The sequence below is a fragment of the Electrophorus electricus genome, chromosome 1 (assembly GCF_041902795.1).
Source record: "Electrophorus electricus isolate QZ-2024a chromosome 1, ASM4190279v1, whole genome shotgun sequence".
Taxonomy (NCBI): Eukaryota; Metazoa; Chordata; class Actinopteri; order Gymnotiformes; family Gymnotidae; genus Electrophorus; species Electrophorus electricus.
In genome coordinates this window covers 35,725,800-35,744,678 of record NC_137497.1, presented here as the reverse complement: position 1 = coordinate 35,744,678, position 18,879 = coordinate 35,725,800, and the positions used below count along the sequence as shown (strand labels likewise).

The window sequence follows — 18,879 nt, the reverse complement described above, 5'->3', positions numbered from 1 at the left end:
CTATAATAGGCAAAATATGTAAGTTACGTAAAAAGTAGGAAGTATGAAGAAGTGTTTGATAGAGCCTGGATTCACTCATCATATAGTGTGTCATTAGTCCTAGTTATGGCTTACCTCAGATGTTCACAGAATGTGTACTACCTTAGGTTTTCAGTATCTTTTAGTGCTGGCAGATCTTTTTTTTTTATAGCTGTATGAAAATGTATTGATGCAAAAGTTGAGCACTGATCATGTTTTATTTTAGCTGGGCTCAGCAAATGTTCTTTCACCTATAACACCTTGTTGATGAACAGCTACAATGATCACAAGCAAAGTGAAAAAAAGGATGCAAAAAAATTTTTGTCATCCACAAATATGTGTTCAAAAATGTGTGGCAACCACATAGGTTCTTGAAGCCAAACTTACTGAAGTCGGTCTGCCATCTCATTGTGTGTGTTAAGCACAAAGAACTGCTTTATTAATTGATGACACAATCATTTAATTACATCCCCCAAAGCCTGTCAATCTGCATAGAGAGCCTCAGGCTGGATATGGGCAGTCTGCAGCCGGTGACTCAGAGGTTAACTGTAGCAGTGGGTTTGCCGCAGTATTGACTGCTGGGTAATTATGCTTAAGTGGTGACTGGCAGAGGTAAATGGCAGTAACAGATTATCTGTTTTGAAGGGAGGCATTCTTAGAATCAATAAGAGTCCATTTGTGAAAATAGAGCAATTTAGGGAAAAATACGCGCTGCTCCTGAACCCAACAGTACTGTAGTTGTCTATTTCGCTCTTACTCCTTCATGCTTATATAAGGAAATAAAACACAGGTAATATAAGAGGAAACACAAACAATGCATATATAAACTGATATAATGCATTTTACGTTTACTTCAGTGTACTGTAGTAAAAGATATAGAGAGAGTCAGAATTGTAGCTATGCAAGCTCTGATGGTTCATCAGCTTTGCAAGCTCTGAGGGTTCACTAACAACCCCATTGGAGCCCCTCTCTCTTTCTCTCTCTCTCTCTCTCTCTTTCTCTCTCTCTCTCTCTCTCTCTCTCTCTCTCTCTCTCTCTCTCTGATCCTATAGTTTTCCAGTAATTACTGATTATTTTAGTTGTGGTATGAATACTTGTCACCAGCTGATGTCAGCCCATGCAGCAATGCCTGCTGGGTCAGAGGCCCCAGTGGGGTTGTTACTGACCCCTCAGAGCTGTGGGGGAGAGCAGGACAAAATTACAGTCAGAGTCTCAAAAGGGTCATAAAGGGGCCGGTTCTTTTAATGGCTGCTTTTTCCAATTTATTCCTTTATTATTTACTGCACTTTCCCTATTTATTTTCTGGTGGTCCCTTTCAAAATATACAGATTTCACAAGAACCCATAGAAAAGTAGGAAGCATTGCCTTGTGATTGATGTTATGCAGTCAACTTTACAGATCTAATTTACTCAGACTGACTTTTCCAGTTAATCAATGGTATTTACATCTATTGCCCCACTCAGCTATCCACTTTTTCCCTTGGAGACAGGCATTAATTGGCTTCTATGGTGGCATAGACTACTGATCCATCTAAAGCATTGTGCGAAATATTTACAATAGGCTACTAATCCTCTCAAAGTGCAATATGAATCCATACTTACAATATCCCTGAGGTAAATTATGTGAAAAGATGATATGGGTCTATTATCAGTTCAGTCGGTAAGTGATAGAACCAAGAAAGACATTTGAACTTAACATGGCCCATACATCTGAATGCAGGAGTTCTTTAATGGATGCCTGTTACCTCCTCTTAACGTTCTCTTAATCTCACATCGCCTAAACGTAGACTTTAATCCAATCAGGAAAGAGGCAGCACTCATTTGCCCAGAAGGCTTCAGGGCCTACTCATCCATCGTAGATGGGGTCAGCCTTGGTCAGGTTGTCTCTCTCCTCACATGTCTGCCAGTGTCATTTTTCACAGTCTGATAGTGACTCCCTGGCTTCCCCTCTGAGACCTGTGTGCAGGAGAATGGGGAGAGTAAGGTGGTGAAACAAGGCAATACTGTACATCATTTAAACTTTCTTTCTGTCAATACGCATAGATAAATCACTCTGATCGTCAAGAGCAATGGTGACAGTCCAGAAATATAAGTGGTCCATTTCATTGCCTCTTGAAAATCATGTGGTCATGGAATTATGAACTATTTTTGACCAGGACTTATTTTTTCTTGTTGCTGTCCTGCATACTGAATGAAACATAGTCAGTACATTGTAAAATGTTTCTCACAGCATGGTAGTAGACAGGGAGAAGAAATATGTTTTTCTATTCAAAGGTCAAAGGTTGAGACCTCTTTGGGAGGTACTGCTGCAGTGCTTTCTGTCACAAGAGCCATTTTTCAATGGATAAAAACTCCCCAGATGGGTCCCAGCATACAGGATGTATTTGTCAGTGTTAGTGTCAGAACAGTAAAAGTGTCTTTGTAAAAATGTGTTTGAACTCCATAACTTGTAAAGATCAGCTATATTTCCAAGCTGACCAACAAATAACAGGGTTTGCTTTCAAGCACACCTACTTTAATACAAATTAATTAGTCATAACTGGCTGCTTCAAGATTGATTGATGTTATGTTGGAAAATGATACACAGAGCGAGATATGCCAAAATAGGGCCATTTTCATTCCTTTTTTGATGATGAAGAGGAGGATAATGATGACATACTAAAGTAGCATGGGCGCACTGGTTCATGTTAGCAGCATCAACACGGGCTCCCCATTTTCTCTAACCCACTTTCCGCAGGCTGGCTTTTTCCTGGCACATCAGCATGTGCTCCTATGCCCACTCTTAACACCCCCCTTTTTGTGATTACCCAACATTTCCTTTCTCTTTTCCCCTGCAAGTACTTCCTGCCAGATCGTTTTAATATCCCTCCTTATAACCGTTCCTGTAATAATGCAGTTGCCGTTTTATCGATGATGTGTCACAGAATCTCTCTTTGTCATTATCGAACACACTAGAGATGGAGTGGCGTTTACCATTGGGGAAATAAGGGATCGATAGCCAACAGCAAATTAAGTAATAGCGTTTTTGTGCCGATGCATATTACAGCTTGGTTAACAGTGCCCAGATCAGCATGGCTGCACATTACAAGATGAGCAGATCAATCTGAGCACAAAAGCCCATGTCTCTCTTCGACAACATAATTGCCTATCATATAGAAGAAAGTGTGAGAGAACAGGCTGAAGATCCTCCACTGACAGCCAGCTGAAAGCACAGGACCTGCAGTGGAAGGGCAGAACAGGGTCACTGAATCCTTCAAAAAGATCCTGACTGTGAAGCTGGTGAGTGTCCATAATAATAATATGTAAGAAAGCTGAAAACTACACACACCCAGTCTCTCTCTTTTTGTCCTTTTCTCTCTTTTGATGTTTCTTCACAATGTAGGGACACATATTACAATAGACAGACATTTTAAGATTTCGTTGTTTCAACATGCTTGACTAGCAGTAAAACAGTCACTTCTGAATAAATGGGCTAGAAATATTCTTTCATTTTTTCATGACCTGCATGGACCTAACATGAAACACTCATTATTTCTAGCATATTTGTTTGCAATGTCACAGTCATATACTGCACAGTGAAAGAGTTTGAGTTTTTGCAATTTCTTTGCGCCACCTAAAATCAGTATACAGAAATTTACTTTGAAATCACTACAAGATGCCGGTTTAATGTGGTTTGCCAAATAAAATCTAGGAATCAGATTAAAAGGGAAAAGATTAAAACATTGAATGAAGTACACAAAATTCCAAATCATTATATAAAACCGGACCTAAAGCTTATATCCCTTTCAGCGTGGAGGTTCTATGTTAAAAGGCCTATGACGTTAAAGTTTACAAAAAACACAAACAGGCACAAATAACTAACCAAGTAAAAACGTGTTTACATCAAGGCTCCGCACGATTCGTGTCTGCGGTCTATTTAAGCGTCTGCAAATGACTTTTGAATGTGTTTTTGCCCTGTCGAATCCCCTGCCTAATGACTGGGCTTTGCGTAAAAACCTCGAGAAGTGCCTCGAGCTTAATAAAACAGGCAATGGAGACGCGTGCTGCCATGTACGCTTTGTTCGATTAGTTAAGGTAAAGCACATGCAGTCGAGAAAGAGATCATTAGAGTCGAACACCCGCGCGCGTTCGCGCGGTTGCTTGCCTCGCGTCACTTAAGACTGTTCCAGACTGCGCGTGATGATAGAGACAGGTCCCCCTTTATCTCCACGCCCGGTGGTGCTTCGCAAAGTGTCTGCCGAGGAGACCATGTCAGCCGCAAAAACGCACAGCAAAAGAGCCAGCCAATAAACGGTGGAACAGGGCGTTTTTCTATCAAAAGCACTTTGCGCGATTTACTTTATAGTAAAGCTCCCCGAAACTATTGCACTAGGAGGATGCGCGCGGATTCGATAGTACTCTGGATCCTGTGGGGTTTTACTGTCTCGTTTACAGTTAGCCATGGCGCAAGAGTTGTGAGTGGTAAGTTTACGAATTTTGTAATTTTGATAAACTGATAAAATGAAAATGGCAACTTCTCTTAATATTTCTCATTCGGTAATTTCATCACGTCTTTAGAGATGAGGATAATACAAAGTAGACAGTATAATTTATCATAATTCATGTTCTTGTATTCTCATCTAAAAAGTAGATTATCTAATTATAATATATTTTTAATCTAACAAACTGCATTCCCTGTTCATCCCCGCTAAAATATACTGAAATATAAAATACATTGATGGACCAAGTTCTGGTGCGCGTGACAAACTACTACTGTATTCTGCAATATATGATATCAATCACAGTTTTGAACTTATTTTTTTTTAACCCATCATTTTTCATTCTCTGCATGATGTGTTGTACAGAATTTTACTGTGCAACTGTTTTTATTTTACTTTTTTAAAAATTACTTAATTTTTACTTTTCATTATTTGTCAAATGTTGTACTCTGCAGTTTTTTTCTTAGTTCTCCACCAAGATGAATTTTCTGGACCAACGGTGGGAAAAAAGTTGTAGGTGAAGAGAGAGAACCAGACCGTATGTCTAAGAAAATGAAACATACAAGAACAGAGGGAGGAATGTTCTGCACTGAGCAAGAATCAGCGTGGTAGAGGGATAACACATGGCTCGGAGCTCAGAATGAAGATGACAGCCCGTGCCAGGATGAAAAAGCAGGCAGTGTGGACATTACTAGATCCCAGAGGAAGGGAGTGAGAAAGATAAAAGAGTAAGCAGATCAAGAAAATGCTGAGTCCAAATCTGTGCGGTTATCCCTGGTCCATTACTGGACTTAAAGTGATGATAGTGCAGAACTGGACCAGGCAATTATTTAAAGTACCTCCCAGGCTGAGAGCTAATGTTATTATTAGATTTTTAACAGTCCATGTATTAATCACAGTTATCATTCTACTCCCTGAGCACACCACCATATCCTTGTCAATTTTAAGAGACAGATCTGACTAGTTTACAGGTTCCCTCCAAATATAGTCTAGCATTTTTGCCTTCTGCAGTTTTACTTGCCTGCTTTTCCCAGCTGCCTGAAACAAACTGCTCCGAAACTGTTAAAGTGGGATGAACTAGTTTATAGCTAATTTAGAGCTTTGCATTTTCTGTGTGTTAGCAAGAGTTCAAGGGGGTAACAATGTGATCTTTTGGCACGCCAACAGTTCAGCAGGAGGTTACGGTAACTTAAGAGGGATGCCTGGTTAGTGAGTGAAATTTCTCTATATAAAGTCTGAATTTGATTATAATACATTTAGTGTAATTGTAATTGCAAGCCCTGAAAGCCTGTGGATGGAAGTCAGAGCAAACATAGTGTTGGAGGCATAATGCTGCGCATTACTGTTCAAGTTTATAGGCGTGTCTGCAGTAATCCATACATTGGTGTATTGATAGCAATGTCTACAATAATCCATACCACATTAACACTGCATGTGTCACTTTTGTTTGAATTAGCATGTAGATACATTGAAATTAAACAGTAATTTGATGTCTAAATTTGCACGTCAGTGTTGTTTCTGTTGTTTTGTTTGTTACTGTTTGTACAGAAAACACCACCAGTGTTTTCACTTCACTGCACATTATAGACAAACATAGTGCATTGTGATTATACTGCTGTGTACTGGGGTCACCATGTGCTTGATGAGTCATGGTTAGAAATTCTTGCATTACCTTAAGATTATTTGTTCGTTGGATCAATTGATTTAACATCCCCACAGAACCCTCATGTGGAACATCTGAAACTGGTCGGGATACTCTCATAGTTATCTGTGGTTATCTATTAAGCATTGCAACAAAAAATGCTGGAATGTCCCTTTAAGATCACTGCCGTGGACTTCCTGCAGGTCAGACAGTGTGTCAGGGTGGGCCTGAACACCCATGCTATAAGATTGCCTACTTCAGGGACGTGTCAAGCCGTGTGGCCTTCTGGGAGGCCCAGCGGGCGTGCGAGGTGGATGGTGGCTCACTGCTGAGCGTGGAGAATACAGCGGAGCAGCAGCACGTCGAGCGCCTGCTGCAGGAGCTCAGCAGCTCAGCCACAGGCGGGAGCGAGGGCACCAGCCCCAGCATTGCTGATGGAGACTTCTGGATTGGCCTGACGCGTGCCGACGAGGAGAGCCCCCAGGAGCATGGCAGCTTCGCCTCCTGTCCAGACTTGTACAGGTGGACAGACGGGAGCGTGTCACATTTCAGGTCCGTGTGAGACTTGCCGAACTGCCTTGTATGTGTGTGTGTGTGTGTGTACTGAGAGCAGGGCTTTAGCTGCGTGTGTCATTTAATTTCTTTCCATAATCTTGGGAACCCTACAAACCCCCAAAGGAACTGGTATTATGATGAGCCATCGTGTGGAGGGGAAGCTTGTGTGGTGATGTACCATCAGCCCTCTGCTGTCCGTGGCCTGGGTGGACCATACCTTTATCAGTGGAATGACGACAGGTGCAACATGAAGCACAATTTCATCTGCAAGTATGAACCAGGTACAGCAACATACAAAAAAAAATATAAAAAAATCACACACTAAAGTAACCCACACTAAAATAACACACACGTTATTAACATGTTATCAACAACAAATATTGAAACAATATATTGAATTACATGCTTAATACTGTATTCATACTGGATGCATCTCACACAACAGCCCTGCATGTGCACTCACATTTATGTGGGTTATCTTGGTGTTGCCACTGTAATGTTGTTGGCATTTGGTAATGCAGAGAGTCACCTTGTGAAGGAACATGGAGACAGACCTGGAGGCCGTGATGCAGGTAAACAGGTGGCAAGTCAATAATCTCCACAACAACAAATAAATGCATGTATACAGTTATTATCGGACTTCTCGGGATCCGCAGATATTTTAGAAGAGCATGAAGATAACAGCAAAACCCCTGCAGTTAATGAGGAAGAAAGCCTTCACGTCATGGTGGCAGGACCTTCAAGTAATAGCCACCAAAACAGTAACCTAAAAAATAAAGCTGTCTCAGATATTAGAGTTTATTCTTATTTAAATATAGGTGATATTAGAGTTTAATCATATATATATATATATTTTTTGGCTCTGTAGGCACGCTATTGATTTACGTCATCATCCCCACTATTCCTGTACTCCTGCTGATCCTCGTCGCCTCGGGGACCTGCTGCTTCCAGATGCTAAGCAGGAGGTGATCACACTCCACACACACGACCACGCGCGAAAACGCCGTGGCGCCTTCGTTTCCATAATGGTGATTGCACACACTCGGTGGTAGACAGGGCAATTAGTGCAGCGCTAAGACGCCGGTAACTCACGTCTAAGCAGTTGCTAATAGCATCCGCGTCACTTCCTGGCCAATCAGTGCTGGAGCTCAGTTACCCAACTGAGACGGGAGCTTCCCATCATTCCAACTTTGGACACAAGTTTTGAATGCGATGGGATTAGTTCGTTCGTAAACGTGCATATGAGCGCAGCTTGCTCAATAGTAACTGCAGCGCTCACAGAAGTATTATAGCTACCGGACGCATTTGGCATTGTGGCAGCGGCTTCTGTCACGTTATTAGTTACTGTAACAGCGCGTCGGCCATTGTACTACACCGCACTGGCAATGTACGAGGACAATCTAACTCCACTTCACTCCTCATCAGTGTCCAGAAGAAATTAGGTAGACCGGAATGCTGAAGCAAGCTATTACCCTGCTCTTCCCTTCCGACAATGTACGCAACACAGTTCAGACCCTCTTAACCCCGGGCTTGGCAGGGCATTACGGAGTGCTTTATTTACGCAATTCATTATGTTTATTAAGCCCCCACTCCCGCACAGCGATGCCTTTATAACATATTTCCGATCACCAGACTGGCCATCTTCAGACAATGCATTTAATCACTAGCACTAACTGGCCTGGGACTGTTCAGTAAAAAGGCTTCCTGGCGCGTGTTCAAGCCCTCGGGATAAACACCCTCATCTCTTTGAGGCTTCTGCTTCACAAGCTGCCGCTCCCAGTTGTCAGTAGCCTATTATAATCGGAGAGAATCAAAGTGGCAATTGCATTTATGTTTTGTGTATGATCATATATATATATATATATATATATATATATATATATATATATATATATATATATATATATATATATATATATATATATATATATATATATATATAGTCAAGCATAAAAGTGGTAATGTAATAACCTAGTGGGTACCTTACACAAGGCAGTGCAATTAAAGCTCTAGTGCATGCTTTGCTCCAACCCTGCAGAGCTCCACAACAAGATTAGGAAAATCAGGCATTTTTCTGCAGGATTGCCTCAAAAAAACCTATAGACACGAAGGCCTCAGTCAGCTGCCTCCGCCTTCCGTAAATCAGACCACAGAAGTAGAAACAAACAAAATTAATAAACAAACAAATAATAAAGGTCATGTCAATTAGTCTTTTTATATTTTGCTTAGAAAATCACGGACCAAAACAAGCGTGAACCAGTCAACGCTCTGGATCTCCAAGACACCAAAGTCCGACAGTGCAATGGAGGTCTAAAAGAAAATTTGCATCCTCCCGCGAGCTAAGCATGGGAGCAGACGTTTCCGCAGTCTAACACACTTGTTTGTCAAGCCGTAAGTTGTATGTGGTCTTCTATGACAATGCAATATACATTTCACTGTCCTGTGATATTTCTCAGCGATGGCCTTTGCTCCTCTTCCCTGAAATGCCTCTCTCACCAGTCATTTGCACCATGGAGATGTCCTTTTCTTCCTGCAGCCCTTCCTCTGCTAGTGCTCTTCTTCCTCCAGCCTCCTCGTTCATTCTGCTCTCCATCTGTCCATCAGACGGAATGATAAGTGTGAACGGTTGGATGCGGTGGGAAGACTAGCACTAATTGGCACGAAATGCAGAGACCGATTAAATTAAGATTAAGTTAATTAAGATGAGTGTGAATGGGACCCACATGAAAAGACTTTTAAGTCCCAACTGACATGAAATGAAGGTGGCAACCAACTAAAAAAGAAATTACAGCAGGAAAAATCTTCTTAGGGGAGAAAGTGCATGGCTGCCTCAACTCCACAAATTAAGTCACTGTTTTAGACTAATTGAGTGGAGTGGTTCACCGCATAAGATCCATCGGGTTGCTGCTAAAAACAGATTCATATATCTCAGCATTGGTGCTTCGGGGTCTGGCACTGCGTCACCAACTTCAGATGAAGCCCATCAGTTAGAACAAGGGGACACACCTTTTGGGTAGTGGATGTGGCTGTAGTGGATGTGGCTGGATTAATGAGATTACAAGAGCTCATGGGAAGCGTGCAGGCATACTAAACAAACATAAATATTTTTCTATGATCTGTTGCCAATTCTGACAAACTCACACCAATCACTCATATATACAGTAATTTGCATGCCAGTTTCATTAAGAAGTTAGTAATATTTGTTCACTGCAGTACAAATTTCTACCATTTTCGAAAACTGCATATATAAAACTGGCAAATATCTGTGCAATTTCAAACACATTGTATTAAATAGAATAAATTCCATAATACAAATATACCTAGTGAAATTTGTCTGTTGATAATATGCTTGTAAACCGCATTGTGTTTTCTGTTTCTAGGAGTATAGATATAGTGTATGTGTATTTGACTTTTTGGGGGGTTTGTTTTTTTCTTTCCATTTTATTTATTTATTTATTTTGGTGGGGGGGGGGGGGGTGTTACAGTTACATCAATTAAATATATGGATAGTGAAGCTGTCTGAAGGTTTAGCTCTAAAATGGTACTACATACCATAACATCTTCCAGTGAGACTACCTTAATGGAAAAAGTAATGTTTTAGGAGCAGTTGGTGTTGATATGCATTATTTCCAAAAATATACTGCAATATGCTACGTTATCATAATAAAAAAAATTTAAAAATCAGTGCAGTGAAAGTTATACTGTATGTCTATGCAACTGGATGTAGGTTACAATAAATATGCCTTTACATATTAGTAATGGTCATACTTTGCTATTTATCTTGGTTTATACTGAATTTTTCTAGAGTATGACAAATATGTGGTTATTAGATAATAGTGAAAAGTTCACATTTTTCTGAGCTCTGCCAGAATTTAATTTCCTTATAAATCTGCCTTGGTGCTACAGCTCAACTTGTTGATTAATGAAAAGACAAGTAGTCATGACAACTGCTTACCAACATATATTTAAATGGAGATCCTAAAACCCTAATGGTTTTCTGAGAATCCAGGTGAAAGGCCTATCTTGCATCTAGTGTGAGGAGGAAGTCATTATATCAGCACAAAAGTGGGCCTTGCATGTGTAACTCAGACTGTTCTCCAGTGACAGCAGACAAAAATACACCGCTAATTGCAGAGTGTATTAAACTGATCAGTACTCCATTTCACTGTCACACAGAGTCATAATTACAGATGCGGCTGCAATCATGACTGTGAAGGCTCAGGAGAAAATTAAATTAAATTAACAAATCTTGCCCTATTTAAAGAGAGGAGCCTATTAAATACGTGAAGCATAAACAGCCCTGAGACACGATTCTCCTCGCACTCTGTGAAGATTGGGCTATTGTTGGAAACATGAAATTAGCATGAGAATGTTGAACCTGCAGTTAAAGCATAGCTGTCACTGTGCTATATTAGATATAAGATATAAGATTTTTTTTTGCTCTAACTGTAAAAAATCATTAATTGGTATCAATACACAGTGACATTCATCTGTAATGCATTATTAATAACCACTACATATGACAGCAGGAACTGAGAACTTTCTCTTCATATCTGGGGTAATAGGTATTTTAAATAATCACATATGAACGCAAGGATTTTTCAACAAGCATTTTTTTTAGAATAACCATACCAGAGCAGCTATGAAAGAAGTGAAAATGCTTTATTAAAACTCAGTTCAAACAAGTTCACTTGATAAGAATCAATGCAAATGTACACAGGCATTGATAAAAGCTCATAAAACAGTTAAGATATTACGCATTGTGATAATATAATTCAGCAATGCTTTTATGTCTTTAAAATTATAGTAACATTTTTTAAAGTTCAGAATATGTTGTATCCTGCAGTATGCTGCATGTTTTTTCATAGGCTGAAGACTTTAGGAAAAATCTTCTACATCAGACCACAACCTCTCACCCAGCGGGACATCTTCCTGCCATTACAGTAATTATCCCAAGTGTCCCTGCAAGAAAACAACTTTACATAAGTAGTGTTTCTGGTACTAAGAAACACTATCACATTTTAGAACTGTGCACAGTATACACAATACACACAGTATAGATAAGTTTAATATTGAAAAGATAATATCTGAGAATCCTTATTCCAATACGTAGATCTGTGGAACAAGGATAAGTTTTAATTTTTGTACACACCTATTTAACAAAATGATAAGTCCATATTAATAGAGAACACTTACCATGACTTTAGTCCTTCTCTTCTGACAATGAGCTTTAAACAGTCGATTGAGGCCTTGAGATTATCGTTTAGCAGGGCTTACAAGAGGATGACATTTGCATTAATTTACATATTACTAAGAACACCATTTTAAAAAATTCCAGTAAATTCAGCGGAACATAGCCTATAGTTTATAGCCTATATGCATTACAATCAGGGTACATGACAAGCAAACATGCATGGCTGCGATGTGCTTTAGCTGCTGATATCGCCGTTACCTCCGCATGGCAATTTGCACAGGTTCTTTCCACCCACAGTGCCGTCCTCACACCACTTGAAGCTATTGATCTGGAAGATTCCATAGTCCTTGCCCATCTCGCTGCTATCACGCACCTTATGGGTCTTCCACTTGCTTTCCCAGTAGGCCATGCACACATCTACAGCAGTCAGATCGGATGAAGAGAATAACAGAGATGAGTGAAGTTTGAATATGTCCAACATAAACCAGTATATATACAGTGTGCTGTAAGAAAGAGTGAACTAATTCCACTCGTTTTGTTGAAACAAGTTCAGTCAAGTCACATTCTGAGGCAACAGCCAAGCACAAGCTGTGGCAGCGTATACGTTACGCGCGAACCCCGAGTTCTACCCACAGTTGCCAAGGTTGAAGCCCTCGAAGCCTTCGAGCCCCTGCTGCTTGAAGATGCGAACAACCTCACAGCGGCTCAACCGGCGAGACTCGCACACGGCCAGCCACATCAGACACACCACGACCACGAGCCTCATGATGGAGCGCTTCACAATTGCTGCACACTTCAACCTAAGTCCTGTGTGAAAACAGGATAGTTAGACGGGCCACCAAAGAGCCATTTATTGGGCATTCTCTGGGTCTGTGATGCAACTTCTTCTTTTTCTCTTTTGCACAAATGTTTACCGTTTTATTTTTCCATCATGTGGGTTCTTCAAGGAGGCCTGTGGAAGCTGAGGTTTGTAGCGTAAGAGTTTCCACATAATGGCTAACAGGGCCAGAGATTACGCAACCTTATTGGGGAAAGAAAGATGTAATATCTAGTTTTTTTTCCCCTAAAAGTACTATATTTTTTAAGAACTGAATATGTCAAACAGATAGAGACAGAAACTGTGCAGTTCAACTGCATGCTGATCTTCCCCTTTTCAACATCTAACAGCAATTTGCAATAAAAGAAAAGGGAATCACCTTGTGACCGTTAAGATGAGGCACCTTGTTATGAAAAGTGAGCTGTCCACAGTGCAATTCATATTGCAATAAACTGCCAGTGAAGAAAAGCTGAAACAAGTATGAGGATGTGTTCTAACAGACAGACCCCATGACACTCAAGCTGTAGATTGAGCTGAATTTCTAATTCACTCAAAATAAACATTTGTTATACTGTAAAATAATTTAGATAGCATAAGATTCAGGGAGATATGCCACTCTACAATTAATAAATCTCTTAAATTACCCTGATCATAACATGCTGGATGAAAGCACAATTAATTATGGCACACAATGATTTCTGAAAAAAGGTAGTAAATAATGCATCATGAACAAATTAATAATGAAAAATAAAAAATGAACACTAACACCAGGTGCTCGATTATGAACATTCACAGACTAAAAGACCATGGTCATCAACATATGACACAACACAGAAATTAACTTATTATATGTACTTAATTGTTTGTATAATAAATGCATAATACATCAAAGATAATAAATAATCTAAAAATAATAAAATATAAGAAAATGTAAGAGCAATCAGTACAGATTAATGAAGTATGGTGTTTTCTTTAGCTCAGTTTTTTGTTCCTTTTTTTGTTTTGTTTTGTTGTTTTGTATATCCTGGTTTTCCTCATTAGACACTTCTAGTCTTGTGTGACTACTGCAGTAGTTATCCATTCTCTGGGTGAGGACTTATCCAGTACTCAAACTTCAAACTACAAACTACCAGTCAGTACCAGCAACCCCGGGACGTAAGACACAGTCAGAAAGATTTATGTTTAAGTTTTGTTTCAGAGTGTTTCATTGGCAGGGAGCACACAGTCACCTGTCTATGTGCATGGTACTGTTTGAACTTTGACTCAACCATAGCACATTGCATTCTGGGACCTTGGTGAGAACTAGGTGGCAAAACAAGCCCTTTGACTGGTGATTGGCTGAAGGACGAGTGTCCTCCCTTAGCAGCACTTGGGGCTTTGCCTGGATACCTGCAGCCCCTACTACCACAAGCTGAGGCCCCCACAATATAGCAGATAGCAGGGAGTGTCACTCCATATGCATTTATCCCCCACCCACCCCCTCTTATGAAGGCAGCAATGACATGAATGCTCCCTTCTGAAAAAAACAAAACAAAATCTGTCTGTAACTTGATACCGCACTGCCGTGCATGATTATCTCTACACCGTGCCATCAAAAACACCAGCAAGCAAAACATTCGCTGCTGCCAGTGTCTACAGATATATACACTGCAGCTGGTGTTGGTGTAAGGCAGACTGGGCTCCTCCTTGAGCGAGCACAGCTCCAGGGGCCCACCACACCTAGGCATCGGAGCGGTGCACAAACAGGTTGGCATTTTGCCCGGAGAGGAGGGGAGCAAAAAGAGCAAAAACTGCGACCCGAGAGTGAGAAAGCCAAGCAATTACCAGCAAACGCGTGCCGATCTCTGGCGGCACCTGCATCCACCGTTGGGACTCAAGCTGGGACTCAAGCTGGGACTCAAGCGTGATGTTCTGCAGCATTCTTCAGTGCCACGCCCATAGTTCTTCATTCCTCAGCCTGTCAACACACCTTCGCCTGCAGTCTTCCACCGCAACATGCTGTCTATTCCAGCATGGGAAAACGCCTGCTTTTGACCTGCAGAATTATGTACAGGTAGCTATGCAGGGTGTGGAGACCAAGCCTTGGTTATATTCACCCCGTCGATGAGAATGGCTCTGGAGAAGGCATCCATAGCTGAACAGGCAGTTGAGTAAAGTTTCAGTGTGTGACAGATCAACACAGCAGCAGATGACAGTTAGGAAATGGATAGTGCATGTATGCAGGAAACCTTGCATACTCATGCATACTCACCACACATAAACACACAAAAACCTACACACCTTTGCTAGTACATACATACATACATACATACATACATACATACATACATACATACATACATACATACATTAGATATATGTGAATATATGCAACTGTGATTGTGTGTGTGTGTATGTATATATGTTAGGTGCTACAAAACAAAGCACCTATACACACACATAAACATGCATGCATACATGCACCTTAACTTTACCCCTTTAAAAACACTGAAGTCCCCTGAAAGCTGACAAGGGACATGCTTTTGTTACACGCTGTGTAAACTCCAGCTCTAAGGTTTGGGGCTGACCCACTGTTCATGCATCCTGGCAGGAAGCTAGATATCAGATTAACTGGATTTCAAGGAGAGAACATCAAGACCAATCACTTCACAGGGTTAATCTCTCCACTCAGTCTCTCTGCTCTAGTCAGGGTAGGATATAAATATCCATGCCTACACATAATTTTCCTTCACTAAAATAAGTTATGATAGAAGAGGAAAAGTGAATGGATTCCACTCTAGTTTCCTAACACAGACCTATTGAGGCAATATACCTCTGGGTATATTCTGATGCAAATGCGCTCTTTCTGTACTCTTAATGCATTCTTTCTTATTTCTGAATAGCTCAAAGTGTATTGATGCATAACTTCTCTCACCTGTAAAAAGCAACTTATCACCAGTATTGATTGGTAAGCATCTGTCTTCATTCCTGCCTCATTAAATAAGACAGCCTGGATAAGGGTTTATTGTAAACAGATTTTGGCATGGACTCATACTGAAGCCATAAACTACAGCCAAAGCTGTGAGGTCAGATTCATGGGCGACCTCACCTCCTACAATGGCCAGACTAACCAAGGACCAAACCAATTATGAAAACTGCACTCAATCTAAGTAAAGCCCACCTGCAAGTACAGCATGAGCAGCACTTGGGTGGGCTTATGGGGCTTAAGCCCAGAATGTTTGTCCCAAGTTCCCAAATAATTTTTTTTTTTCATGTTTAGTTCATCACCATGTTATGACGCATGTACTTTTTACTCAGATCTTTTAGCACTACTTCTCATTCACTGCACTTGACACATTAACGTTTTAGCTCCTTCCTTAGCACCAGGAATTTTGGGGCCTATGAAAAGATATCACAGTGAGTCATGCCACCCCACTACCCCCACCCTACTTTTTAGGGCCCATAAGAGTCAAGGGCTCTTAGGAATGTTTTAGCTTTCCCCCACATGCAGCACTCCTTACTCTTTTTGCTCCTATAGGTTACCATAGCCCAGTCCTTAATGGCACCCTAAACCCTGCAGCTCTCCTCAAAGTCCAGCCTTTAGTGACTTCAACAACATGCAGACCTACAGGGCAAGGGCCCTCCAAGGCAAATGGTTTAAACACATGTGTTATGGACAGAATCTATTTCCTTGATTCCACTGCCACTGTGCACTGTTACTTGCTAGTTAGTTCAATAATGTGGACATAATGGATATAGTGGGATACTTGAAAAAGAGAGAAAAAATCAGTCCCCAGGATGAGCCCATGTTTCAAGTATGTCATTTCAGAAAGCTGCATATCATGGCACACTATGTCTGAATGAAGTTCATGTTCCTTGTATGACTGAAATGTGTTCAATGTCAAAGATTAAAAACACACTGGAATCACTGATTAACTGGGCCCCTTTGTTGAACCATAAGAGCAGGTGAACATATAGATTATTGTAGAGAAATTATACAGTGACGACTACAGAAATCTTGCAGTTTCTTATTGTATCACTCCATTTCTTTATGTCAGGTGCTCACAAAAAGAACTGTAGTACTGCTGTAGTATGGGACTTAAGTCTAGAATGCCCATTGACCCTTGCACCACCCCTGACGCACAGTCACTACTCAGACAAGAAGCATGGTTTAGTCACAGTTGTTGAATAAAAAAATAACACTGCCCTCTAGTGTACAACTGTGGCAATAACAAGAACCCAAAAATGGTGTGTACTATATGTTGTGGTGCATGTAGGTAGCCCCGAATTCTAACCTGCCATTCTGGAGTGCTGGTTCACGCTAAGAGACTGGAGCCTATGGCTCTGGCAGAGATCCCGATGCATGACAGGTGAGTTTAAGTACATCAGTGCAACACCACAACAAGATGCACAGACTCAGGAAAGCCGGACGTGCACAATAAACTCTTGTTTGTTAAAGTTCGGTAAAGGAGGGAAGAGCCAGGACTGCTTGTAGACGAGACATGCACTTTTGCCATGGGTTATTTTACCAAGACGATATAAACAATACACGGTGAAAGAGAGATGAAATGTTTGGGTTTTTTTGTCAAATAAAAAAATATTGTAAAATAAAAATAAAACTGTAAAATAAGATATTGCATAACGGCATGCTTGCCTCAAAGGTTCTCTGTTGTTTGTTTCTTCACAGATCGCCGTGTGCAGTTTTGATCTGTAGGTCATGGTAAGCACACCTGGCTGCATAGATATCGCGTTTCATGCGCTGCATTTGAAACAAACACGGGTTTACATTGATTCCCAAACAGATTACTACACTTGGGATGGAAGTGGGGTTTTGTTTCAGAAGAAGAATATGATTCAGTTAGACGTAAATGTATTATATTTCTTAAATATGTAAAATGAAGCTTTGGGAGACAAGCTTTCTGCAAATACAATGCAATTCCTTTTGCACAGTTACATTACCACAGCCTATTTAGCTAGCACCAGAAGTACTAAAGATTTGACGATCATCTTGACTAATGAGTATTTTTTTAGGTAATACAGAGTTTTGAAACTTTCAGGCAAAACCTTTGCGCACTTCTGTTGATCAAATATTAATAGTCCTATTAAGTTTTTAAACCTGTCATGATCGCAAGTTACAGTTTCAGATCATATGCTAGGTAGTCTATGTTTTTATAACCTAATTTAACACTAATTTTACACTTGTGACACTTGTGGGAATAGCGCTAGCCTGGCGGTTGATAAACTGACAAATCAACGCTTGGTTTTACAGATGGAGATCATTCTCGCAACTAACCAGTTATACCGAAATACAGCGCTACTACTATTACACCGCAAATGTGTTGCACTCCCTTCACTCCGTCTGCGTGATCTGAACTAAAACATCATATAGGTCTGGGGGAAAAGGCAAACAAGTTTGTTTGCAATATACTAACCACCAAATAGGGCAAGCTATGCTGATACTACCAACAATCTCCAGCATGGAAAAAGCAGCACTGCAGTCTTTATCTGAGCCTACTAACAACATTTACTGGTAGCATTCACTGATATCATTCTTAAAGTGGAACTATAGTTGTTAGAAATTTGATAACAATTCTTTTGTGTCACACACAGATCTAATGACAGAGTTAGACGGCGTCAAAGTAAAATTTGAAAAGAGGTGACTCAAGTATATAAATTAATAACCTGTTTATGCATGTGCCGTACTGAGATTTGACATATGGGATGAAAAACATCACTCTTCAGTGTTCTTTCTATAGGTCCACATCAAACTACATAGCAGTTTTTAGAAACACATTGGCACACTGGAAGCCATGCAAAATTCAGGGTTTAGCTTGCTCTGACCACAGCACCTCTATAACTGGATATATGTTGGTGCCATGTCACTCTCAGTCTAGCAGTGACACTGACATGTAAAAACCCCTGTAACACTACCATGCATAATAACCTTGCACCAGCTTACACCAGTAACTATGCCCTTGCTAGATCAGTGTTACTGCTATGCAGTTCACCAACTGAATAATGTCTGTGATTTAGGTGGCGCAGGGAGCAGCTGACAACCTCTGCACGACCAAATTGTAAACATGTACAATGCACCTGCAGATATGAATTACAGGCTGTGAAAACATACTCAGAACGATTAAAAACATCTTGGTAAGGACTAACAAATATCTCATTAGGCAATGCCTGTTGTTATGAAT

At 40.5% G+C, this 18,879-nt stretch overlaps 2 protein-coding genes and 1 long non-coding RNA gene across 3 annotated transcripts; 2 read left to right on the top strand and 1 right to left on the bottom strand.

The window, feature by feature from the left end:
* The first annotated feature begins 4,168 nt into the window (after positions 1-4,168).
* On the top strand, positions 4,169-10,376 carry chodl (chondrolectin). Its single transcript, XM_027004390.3, has 7 exons — positions 4,169-4,478; positions 6,341-6,689; positions 6,816-6,973; positions 7,214-7,264; positions 7,349-7,435; positions 7,561-7,657; positions 8,922-10,376. The coding sequence occupies exons 1-7, from the start codon at positions 4,394-4,396 to the stop codon at positions 9,004-9,006; spliced, it is 912 nt and encodes a 303-aa protein (XP_026860191.2). The 5' UTR covers positions 4,169-4,393; the 3' UTR covers positions 9,007-10,376.
* A 959-nt stretch (positions 10,377-11,335) lies between these two features.
* Positions 11,336-12,726, bottom strand: lyz (lysozyme). Its single transcript, XM_027004391.3, has 4 exons — positions 12,520-12,726; positions 12,145-12,303; positions 11,889-11,964; positions 11,336-11,654 (listed from the first exon to the last, which is right to left on the bottom strand). Exons 1-4 carry the CDS (start codon positions 12,650-12,652, stop codon positions 11,585-11,587), a joined length of 438 nt encoding a protein of 145 aa, XP_026860192.2. The 5' UTR covers positions 12,653-12,726; the 3' UTR covers positions 11,336-11,584.
* A 4,233-nt stretch (positions 12,727-16,959) lies between these two features.
* On the top strand, positions 16,960-18,341 carry LOC145643569 (uncharacterized). Its single transcript, XR_014116046.1, has 3 exons — positions 16,960-17,052; positions 17,370-17,402; positions 18,293-18,341. It is a non-coding gene; the product is annotated as an uncharacterized LOC145643569 (long non-coding RNA).
* The last annotated feature ends 538 nt before the right edge of the window (positions 18,342-18,879 follow it).

What these genes read in the sequence shown, in the direction of transcription:
- lyz (XM_027004391.3), bottom strand. Translation starts at nt 12,652, where the DNA reads ATGAGGCTCGTGGTCGTGGTGTGTCTGATGTGGCTGGCCGTGTGCGAG. An exon ending in GTGCAAATTGCCATGCGGAG is followed by an intron (nt 11,965 to 12,144) that starts GTAACGGCGATA and finishes TCCTCTTGTAAG; the next exon opens with CCCTGCTAAACGATAATCTC. An exon ending in AGAGAAGGACTAAAGTCATG is followed by an intron (nt 11,655 to 11,888) that starts GTAAGTGTTCTC and finishes GTTTTCTTGCAG; the next exon opens with GGACACTTGGGATAATTACT.
- chodl (XM_027004390.3), top strand. Translation starts at nt 4,394, where the DNA reads ATGCGCGCGGATTCGATAGTACTCTGGATCCTGTGGGGTTTTACTGTC. An exon ending in CATGGTGGCAGGACCTTCAA is followed by an intron (nt 7,436 to 7,560) that starts GTAATAGCCACC and finishes TTGGCTCTGTAG; the next exon opens with GCACGCTATTGATTTACGTC. An exon ending in TTCCAGATGCTAAGCAGGAG is followed by an intron (nt 7,658 to 8,921) that starts GTGATCACACTC and finishes TATTTTGCTTAG; the next exon opens with AAAATCACGGACCAAAACAA.